Source organism: Rattus rattus, chromosome 11 (assembly GCF_011064425.1).
Source record: "Rattus rattus isolate New Zealand chromosome 11, Rrattus_CSIRO_v1, whole genome shotgun sequence".
NCBI classification, from domain to species: Eukaryota; Metazoa; Chordata; class Mammalia; order Rodentia; family Muridae; genus Rattus; species Rattus rattus.
Window position 1 is genome coordinate 3,958,484 of NC_046164.1, and position 10,605 is coordinate 3,969,088.

A 10,605-nucleotide genomic window follows, 5' to 3' on the forward strand; every position below is an offset into this window, starting at 1 on the left:
GGATGAGAACAGATATTCCACACAGATGGAACCAAGAGAGCGCGGGGGCAGCAACGCGGGGACAAACAGGCTTTAAGTCAAAAGCGGAACAAGAGAGGGCAACCGGACAACGAGCAAAGAGCAAAGCGCCAAGTGTTGTGTTCATTCTTCGGGGGAGACAGGAACAAACGGCTCACCCCAGGGAGGCCACCGGTGACAAATCTAAGAGTCTAGGCTTACAGGCATGGGAGAAAAGTTACCTACTGGAAATGGCAGACCCCAAACAGCTACCTCACTACACACCCCCGTTTTGGATGATGACCTGTGGAAGCCGCATCCCAGAGTCCCCCCTGAGAGTCCTCTCCGCAGTTATCGCTCCACTTCCTGTCTAGTGGAGCATCTCTGGAGGGTTCTTGCAACTGGGAGGAAGCGGAAAGGAGAGCTGGGCGGAGCATAGGTGAGACTCCTGCAATCCTTCCTCCTTCTGCGCAGGAATATTGATTGACAGTTCCGCCACCATTACCCTAGGCCTACTATCTTTCTATTGCTCTCTTATTTCATTGCCGTAGCTTCCCGACTAAGTGAATCTAGACTCCAAAATGACCCTGCAGTTCTTATGTATCCCTAGAGGAAAGGCCATATTACATGTAGCAGGAAGATATGCAATTATAAACATATCATAGCAAATCAACGGGCCTGAGAGGAGAGGTGAACTTCAATTTCCCACCTCCAGACAGAAAAGAATCATTGAAATTTTAGATTTAAATTACACGTCAGACTAAAGAAACTTAAGAGGAATACATAGAGCATTCTCTTTAACAGCGCTAGGACAGCGGCTGGGCGTCTACACAGCTGGATTCTACCACAAAAGAGTGCCAATCATTCTCAAATTCTCACAATATCCAACCAGGGTGAAGACATTTCTAAAGGGAAGCTCCCGGAAAATAAATCACTTGAGTTAAGGAAACTACAAGGCTGATTTAAGATCAGAACCATGATTGTGAGCTGGAATGGTGCAGGTCCACAGCAAAATCACCCCGGGCTGTCTCTACATGCTGCACTAGGTTTTAAAATCCCCGTGCATCCTACCTAACACCGCTGGGATTGTCTGGTAACATTCTCTGGGGAATAGGCAAGCAGAATCCTTACCTCTACTACGTCAAAAGTGAAGTATCTCGTCAGATAACATCTGAGGCTCATCTAAGAGACTTCGACATTTTATGGTAACATGCCCGCTCGCTGTTTTCACCATAAATTTCACAAAATAACCTTGATTTATGACTTTCTTTGTTCTGGTACAATGAAAACTTCATAAAGTCGCTGTCACATTGGAATGTGGTGCTTAGGGTAACACAAATCTATGTCCCCTGCCCATTTTCACTCATATTAGGTCTGGAATCAATCATCTCTGATTCCCCTTGGGATGTAAGCTGTTTTATTATCTATCTATTTATCTGCCTGCCTGCCTATCTATCTATCTATCTATCTATCTATCTATCTACCTACCTAACTACCTACCTACCTACCTACCTACCTATGTCTATCTGTCTGCCTGCCTGCCTATCTATCTATCTATCTATCTATCTATCTATCTATCTATCTATCCATCCATCTATCCATCTTTTTCTGTCTTTCATTAACTCGTGTGTGTGTGTGTGTGTGTGTGTGTGTGTGTGTGTGTGTGTGTACTTACAAACTCACTTTATTTTGCTAAGACAGAGTCTGTAGCTCTGGCTGGCCGGAACCCACAGAGAACCTATCTACCTCCCAAGTTTGGCTATTTATCTTTTATTTTATTTTATAAGGCTCACATTAACCCTGTACCAAAGCCATTGAAGGACACTGAGAGAAAGAAAATTACGGTCTGGGAATCATGTGAGGAAGAATCCTCAGCAAGGTTCCCAAGGACATGGATTTCCACCGCACGTCAGAAGGATCAGTCGCCATGAGCAAGTGAGGTTTTCTTTAGTGGCGAAGAATGTCTGAACACACACACAGTGATAAAGATGACACGCTGCTTTACGAAATAAAGGACACAGCCCACGTGATCCTCTCAAAGGGCCCAGGAAAAGGCTTGACAAGCTTAGACATCCGTTCCTGACCAGACGTTCAGATCATATGTGAAAAGGATTCACCACATCACACGAAGGCCAGACGTGACAAGACCACAGATAATGCCATGCACTGGAAAAGATTTCAGCGTGCACAATCGAGATCTCAGTACAGTCCCAGAACTCAAGGGATTGCTTCAATTAGCATGGGTATTTAAGATCACCCACCCTTACTAAAAGCTTCTTTTCTAAATCTTTGGTTACATGGTCACTGATTTTTCTGTATATTTCAGAAGTCCATGTTTCCACTGTTGTCTTTGTCCTATTCCTATACCCTTGGAGAACTTATTTTCTTTGATTACAAGAAAAATTACTGTGCTTTGTGAGTTTGTGCAGGCGTACCTGTTTGTGTGCATGTGCACGTGTGTGCACCTGTACGTAATGTGTATTCTTGTGGAAGCCAGAGGACAACTTCTAGTTCTGTTTCTCTGTTGTCCTCTCTCTCTGTCTCTCTCTCTGTCTCTCTGTCTCTGTCTCTCTGTCTCTGTCTCTCTCTGTCTCTCTGTTTCTGTCTCTCTCTGTCTCTCTGTCTCTGTCTCTCTCTGTCTCTGTCTCTCTGTCTCTCTGTCTCTCTGTCTCTCTGTCTCTGTCTTACCCTGTGAATTGCTTTTCTTTCTTTCTTTCTTTCTTTCTTTCTTTCTTTCTTTCTTTCTTTTTTTCTTCCTTCCTTCCTTCCTTTCTTTCAAATCAAGAGATTCCCCCCGCCCCAGTGAAACACAGCATAATTTTTCCCCTAGTTAATAATTACCAAGAAATTTGCACCATGACCAAAAAAAGCCTATGTATTTCAGAAATAGATTAACTAGGTTACTTTTTAACAAAGCTTAGGTCAAAGAATACTATAAAATGTTGGTTTTGCCCCAGTCGCATTACTCTCTTGAATGTGGCCTCTTTTTTAAATTTAAACATGAGACACTTAAAACTTACAGGTTTTATTTTTTTCCTGTTGTCTTTGACTGAATCCCTAGCCCTACCCACAAAGCCTCAGGATGTAGGTAAGAAATTTACTTGTGTATTACCAGGGACAACTAAGTGAAGGAAATTACTTTTCTTTAGCCTTTTAAAACTTTAGTTATTCTAGTGGTTTTATTTTTCTCTCTCTTCTCTTAGTATATGTATACTGGACCCACTACAGATTTTCATATTATCTATTCTATAGGATGTTTGCCGTTAGAAATGGCCAACAATCTGGATCATGTTGTCTTGAGATGTAATTTGGACTTCAAAATATTAGAATTTCTGTGGCAGATATAGATATATAGATATATGTATAGTCTAACAGAAGAGCATAGATACAGTATATACATATTCATACATTATACATACATACACACATATGTACACACTCACACATAAACACGCATAAACATTTATATACAATCTTTAAAAAATATTTTTGCTTGTCCAATATGTCTTCCAGCTAGATGATAAATACTGTCAGGGTACATGAGATCCTGCTTTCTCCTTCAGCTGTCCGTTACACACCTGCAGCAGACTACGCCAAGAGCAAGGCGTGTCAACCGGGTGGAAAAGGCAATTTTTACATTTTACCAAATGAGGAAACTTTGAAATTTTCCTATCTAGAGGAAGGTCTTTTTAAATACTTCTGGCCAGAAAGGCACATTTTTTTTTGTACAGGAATGTAATTTCTTTAATATCATCCCAGAGAACATATACTCAAGTGATATTATACAGACTGATAAGGTTGTATCTATGTATCAAAGAATATAAGAATTTATAATATATATAACATCAATCAAACAGTTAATGAAAAAGAGGCCATGCATTTGAAAGACAGCGAGGAGGGGTTAACAGAAGAACAGGCGGGGGAATGAGGAGTGATGTCATGATGCTATAATCATAAAAAATAAATTAGTAAATGATTATAATTTGCACTAGAGTATTCAGCATATCTCAGAGGTCCTGACCTGTGTTGTATCCTACACACAACCGGCTTGATGAGATGGGTGTGCTTGAGGTTTTCCTCTGCTTTCCTCGTGTAAGAGCCCATTTCAGACCCAGATACTCTTTGTCTGTGTTATGTGCTTTGTGACTTCTTTCCTTTGTATTACTCCCTGCAAAACTCAGATCCCACCGAGTTTGCTTTTTCAATAGAACGATTGCTATGGTCTCCTAATGACCTTCCAACTCTATCCCATCTGATTATCCTTCTTTCTACCTGAGGAATAGTTCCTATGGCTTTCCATTTGTTAGGCACCAAGGGAGGGCCCAGCACGTATGATGCTTCATTGCCTGGCTTTCCCTGTTGTGTAAACACGGCCATATTACCCCCCCCTCCCATGCAGGTCCCAATGGCTTCCAACTGAAGCCCATGCTTCTTGGTTTTACATGCAAGATCCTCATAATCCAAACTGAAAAGAGGCCTCATTCTTCTTATGAAACAGATTGCGCCTCCCCAAATTTGTCTCAAGGTTTCTTGCCTTTGTGTTCTTTTATTTTACATATTTTCTCTACACATAAGACTGGGCATCTTACTCTCTTGCTAATTTTTGAAATATTTTTCTTTCTTTAGTATTAATTCATATGGTGCTTCCACTAAATCTTTTCTGGTTCTTACCTAGGGGTTACGAAGCATTCATAATGAATATTTAACTTTATTCTAAATTGGATTATATCCCTACTATGCGCATGCACATAATCCTTGCCTATGATGAGAGTGCTCAGGAAACTAAGGTTCAAGGAAGGTGGCTCTGTCGATAATTGTCGATTGTTCCATGGCACCCAGATCAATAGTTCATAAAAAAAATAATAAAATGCAGTCTATGTGAACAAATAAATCTTCTATGACCTAAGAAAGGATCTGTGATTTTTGGATGAATCTGGAGATCACATGACTAGCATTAAAGGCTATGCTGACTGCCACCGTGCATGGATGTACAGTATCAGTCACCGGGCCTTGCCTTGAAGACATTACCTATCAATTAATCTTCATGTGGTTTCTCCTGTCATAAATGACATACCTGTGGCACAGAAATGGCACACTGTCACCAGAAAAGCTGCTTCATTTTAGATAAATTCACATAAATGAAATTATAACTTCTAACTACACACTCAACTTTGATTAGGACTCACATTTGGTGTGTGTGTGTGTGTGTGTGTGTGTGTGTATGTGTGTGTGTGTGTGTATGAGAGAGAGAGAAAGACTTTCACATTCTTTATTAAATGTGTTAAAATGTTTCCACCATAAGCCTTTTATAGTTTCATACTTGAATGTCACGAAAAGTTACTTATTAGGAAAATATATAAGTCTAAAGATACCTAATAACCCAAATATCCTTGATTTTCAGATCATTTCAATGCTACTCAGAAATTCATAAATGAGAACGTTGCATACCTGTGAGTTGTTCTGGATTCCCTCTGTTGATAACACTTATTGTATTGTTATCTGATATATGGTAGGAAGGCAAATGCTCCACGAAGATAATTTAATTAAACAGCAGCATTAACCTTTTCCATGGGTTAGTTTTAGACAGAAATAGAAATTCTGCATAAGATCACTGTGTCCCCTCCATGAACCCTTGCAGGACCATCATTGCATCGGCCCAGTATGTTCAGGAAGCGTCCTTTGAGGAGGCAGAAATGCTGGTGAAGGTCATGCTGGATTACAAGGATAGGTGCTTGGCTGACAGCACACTTCCGGAGTGTTCAAAGATAGCTGTAAGTAAACTGCTTGTGGTTCTCGTCAGAACAAGATCTAAGAATGGCGCTCTAGACACATAGGGTTTGGTATTTAATTGTGTGTGTGTGTGTGTGTGTGTGTGTGTGTGTGTGTGTGTGTCAGAAGAGGCTGTCCATTGCCTGAAGAAGCCTCAGTTACAGGTAGTTGTGAGCTGATAGCGTGGGTGCTGGGAAGCACATGTGGGTCCTCTACAAGAACCCTATGCACCCCAAACAGCTGAGCCATCTCTCCAGCCTGGGCACATAATTATTTTGCTTCATTTCAGTATTTAGGATAAGGTGCTTTTCTCAAGGGAAATACAGTTCTGTCTTATGACACATAGGAAGATGGAGTTATGCATGTTCGATCTCTATGCCTTTGACTTATTGACACTCAGTCATACCGGCACAGAAAGGAGTGACATTCCAAGATACACACACAGGGTTAGGGCTCTTAATTGCTTCTCTTACTGCCTCATGCTCTGCTCTCACATTTCCCTCATCTGGGCTGATTCCAAATGCAATCCCAATTTAAAAAAAAATGTTGAACACCATAGGCAAAGCCACAGAGAGTTTTCGACTTTGGGAGATAAGAAGAAAACTCACCGAGGAAGTTGTTTGGTACTTAGACTAATTGATAATGGCTACTTTCAGTTTCAAAGGAGAGGGTTTACTAAGAATGTAGTCAGCCAAAGTACAAAGAAACAAACAAACAAAACAAGTAGCAAAGAGAAGCAGCATACAGATGGCAAAACACCAAACCAGGCATTTACAGCATCTAGGAAACATGACTGGAACCACCCTGTTGGAGAGAACAAAGGTACCATCAGACTGGACACTTAAACTACTAAATAGACGTGGCTGGAAAGGTGCTTCAAAAAAAAAATGCTTTGCTGGAGTTCCCAGCGGAAGTTTATCAGGACATCAGCATGTTCTCTCAGGGAGGGAGTATGTAGCTTTTCATCCCGTAACAATGTTTTTATATCACAGGGCAAACAATTAGTAGGCTCTATTAGAAGGAGCATGGTGTTGTGAATACTCTTAACTGTTTGCTGGCCTCCTCCCTCCCTGTCATGGAATTAGGCGTCTGCCCTGCCCCAGACAGAGATTTTTAGAAGACACTTAAAATAAATGTCCTGGAGTCTGAGACAAGGGAGAGCCTCCTCATTCCTAGAATCCATTTTCAATGAGCTTCAAGAGCACGTGACAATTTACTGACACAATGTCTATTACAGAACTGCAAAGTAGGCATTGCAGAAATAGTAACAGGTGAAGGAGGCTTGCTGTGAGATGGCGTTTCTCAATGTGGGGATGCTTTCCCAAGGCTTTAGGTAAAGGCACCTGTAGGTGGCTGTGTGGAAACTGTAACCTTTCCCCTAAAGGTGACACTATCCTTCATGTGTCTGTCAGACCTTCCCAGTGGAGAGAAGAGACTTTGATCATGACAGAACATTGTCTTCTTCTCTGTTGTTCAGAATGATGCTATCCAGGACATGCTCTGTGATATGAAGGGGCTGCCACAGAAGCATAACTTCTCCCATTGCTGTAGGCAAGCCAGCTTTCAAAGAAGACTCTGCTTCTTCTACAACAAGAAAGCTAATGTAGGATTTCTGCCGCCTTTCCCTACTCTGGATCCAGAAGAGAAATGCCAAGCTTATAAAAATAACAGTGAATCTTTTCTCAACCTGTAAGTTTAATTTTGGTATCAAACGGATTTGAGGTATTGTCCTCGTTGGGCTAAAAGAAATCTATTCTTCCTTTTTGAGCTTCACAATTTTATTTCCAAACAACTTCAGCTTTTCTTTATCTTTGCTGGCCGGGGTTTATTGGTGAATCGGCTGATTCATAAATTCATTCCATGTTTATTGGGTCAGGACCTGTGCTCAGTGAGGCTGTAGCTGTGGACCCTGCTTTTAAGACTCCTACATTAGTGCTGTGTGTCTTCTCATGTGATAATCTGCAGGGCAGAGATGTGTGCCTGACATTGAATAGCTAGGCAGCACAGGGATGGGAGTATTTTCTTCCCAAGGGAAGTTGCAAGTTTTATCTTGGGAAGACTTAAATTATTGAACACATAGTCTCCAATTTCTTTGCAACGGTGTAGCGCATGCTGAAGGAAAGTTGTTTCCCCCCACGCCACCTCTGGAAGGCTATTGTACTTTGAAACAATCACAAGTTTGCTTGGACTTAAGGATGTTCTTGAGTCTTGGATATGATGTGTTTAGATGATGTTTTCTTCGATATGATGGGGAGAGGGAGACAGGCTTCCTATGTCACAGAAAGGGAAGGGAGAATACACACAGTGTTCAGGATGAGCACTGCCCATGTCATCCTCAATTTTGAGTTAGCAGCTCTAAATTGAACTGCTGGAAATGACTGGTTCGGCTTCTCAACGGAGGTTGCTGCAGTGGAAATCCTTTCTTTCCTTTTCCCTTCGTCTTGATAACTTGCTTTCCTTGCCATCTTCTCCCCCCTCCCCGCCCCCTGTCAATCATCCTTCTCCCTCTCCCTTCCCCATCTCCTCTCTTTTGAAAAACACTTAATGTTTTACAGCTATATGTACGAGGTGGCCAGAAGGAACCCCTTTGCCTTCGCCCCGGTTCTTCTGAACGTTGCTGCTAGGTTTGAGGAGGCGGCGACCACGTGCTGTGAACAGCAACAGAAAGCTACCTGCTTTCAAGCCAAGGTGGGTACCATGCTTACCTCATTAAGAGGACAAGGAATCGACCAATGCCAGGGCTCTGGAGCTTCACTTAAAATTAAACATCACACGAAGCCTGTCTACCACACGCAGTGTCATATCAGTGCGCTCCCTGACAGGAATGCACTGTGCACCAGAAATACCTTGAAAGAGATTCACTAACTACCAAGTTCTCTCTCTAGGGTTAGTTTCCCTTACAAATTGCAAAAAAAGCCCAAGTGTGCAAATTATCCAGGGTAAATATTGAACTGATGTTTTCTGTCTGTGACAAACTCTGTTTTAGCATTCATAGTAAGGTGGAGCACGCCAGCCGTGACAGCCGTGTTCAGGGGACATGCTGCCACAAGCCCTGTCCTGATAAACGCAATGCTGTCATGAGGAATACTGGCTCAACCCTTGGAATGTGCCAAGGATACAGGTTTTTCTTAACACGCAAATTTACTAAGAGAAAGACCCCCATGTATTTTTGGCAGCTAGAAAATTTCAGAGTAGTTGATATTACAGGTCGCTAAAAACTAAGGAAAGAGTGAGATGTTGGCCTTTTTTTTTCTTTTTTCTCAACAGAATTGTTCCTTTTCTTTCAGGCAGCCCCCATCACACAGTATTTAAAAGCGTTATCTTCTTATCAAAGAAATGTTTGTGGAGCCCTTTTAAAATTTGGACCCAAGACCTTAAACTCTATGTGAGTTTTGTGTTGTGTTTCTTGTATCTTTTCTTGCTTGTGACACACACGTTTTTTTCTCTTCTTGCTTTTTCTGTTCAATAGCTGGTGATGGTATCTGTGGTTTTCTGGAGGCTTAAGGACATAGGGATGGGAGGGTGCCAAGGGAAAGGAGACTGAACACTCCAAAGTACATGTGATGCTTTTTTCTACAACTGAAATCAGCTCACATGGCATGCTGTAGTAATTATGGCGGACAGAGCCCCTATCAGGTCATTTCTACTTGGAATCCAGAATTGGGGGTGGCGGCACAGTAAATATCTCTATATCATGATTCGCAGCCATAGCAGATATGTACAGTTATGAAATAGGAATGAAAATAATCTGGGGCTCATCGCAACCCGAAGAACCGTATTAGAGGGTTGCAGCATCGGGAAGGTTGAGCACCACTGATACGGATCACGTAACAACCCTGTCAGCTACTCGATAGGAACTCTGTATAAAACTCGTGATATCTGCTGCCCTTGATCCTTCTGCAATGTGCGTAACATAAGTAAAGACCCTCTTTGTCTGTTGCCTATTTAAATGATTTGAGTGGTCTATCAATGATCTTTCCAGAAACATTGCCGTGTTCAGTAAGAAGTTCCCCAAGATTGGATTTGAAGACCTCACCTCCCTCTTAGAAGATGTTTCTTCCATGTATGACGGGTGCTGTGAAGGGGACGTCGTGCAGTGCATCCAGAGCCAGGTGCCTCTTCTTTAAAGGATTTACCTTAAAAAAGAAAAAAAAGAAACCTATGACAAAAGCAAAACCCAGTGATTTTTAATACTTGCTTTTAGCTTTTGCAATGATCACGTAGAGTCCTCGTAGTTAGGGGATTGGGTACAATATTGTTATGCGCTCATGTGCGCAGTGTATACTGATCAGCTTAGGTATGCTCAGTCTGTCACTTTTTGTTTAGGAGCTTTAAGGCTCCCCTCTTCTGACTCTTCATAAAACCATGGGTAACTGTGAACAGAGACCTTACTGGACGACAACTCCTGTTATCTATCATCTCTGTCCGTTAGCAGTTACTTTCCCTTACATCAGAAGCCCTCGGGAAACCTCACAAAATGAAATTATTATTAAGTTTTTAAAAAGATGCTTTCTTTGATTTTCAATTTTCTAAGGTCTTTTCAAATAATTTCAAGCTGTTATTTCTTTCCTCCTCTCTTCCATTTTCTCTCTCTCTCTCTCTCTCTCTCTCTCTCTCTCTCCCTATCTCTCCCTATCTCTTTTCCTCCCTCCCTCTCTCCCAATCTCCCTCCCTCTCTCCCAATCTCTCTCCCTCTCTTCCTCCTTTTTTCTAATTGGTATATATATATATATATATATATATATATATATATATGTACATTGATGGCATGAAGCATGATATTTTAACATGTGTACATTGTAGTATGACTAAATCAAATGACTTAATGTGGATTTCTAT

At 41.5% G+C, this 10,605-nt stretch overlaps 1 protein-coding gene across 1 annotated transcript in view; it reads left to right on the forward strand.

Moving 5' to 3' along the window:
- Positions 1-2,997: 2,997 nt before the first annotated feature.
- Positions 2,998-10,605, forward strand: part of Afm (afamin) — a 25,131-nt gene continuing 17,523 nt past the window's right edge. The window contains exons 1-7 of the mRNA XM_032916223.1: positions 2,998-3,085; positions 5,399-5,447; positions 5,636-5,768; positions 7,244-7,455; positions 8,322-8,454; positions 9,054-9,151; positions 9,749-9,878. Coding sequence (XP_032772114.1) covers positions 2,998-3,085; positions 5,399-5,447; positions 5,636-5,768; positions 7,244-7,455; positions 8,322-8,454; positions 9,054-9,151; positions 9,749-9,878 — 843 coding nt within the window. The remainder of the gene's footprint in view (positions 3,086-5,398; positions 5,448-5,635; positions 5,769-7,243; positions 7,456-8,321; positions 8,455-9,053; positions 9,152-9,748; positions 9,879-10,605) is intronic.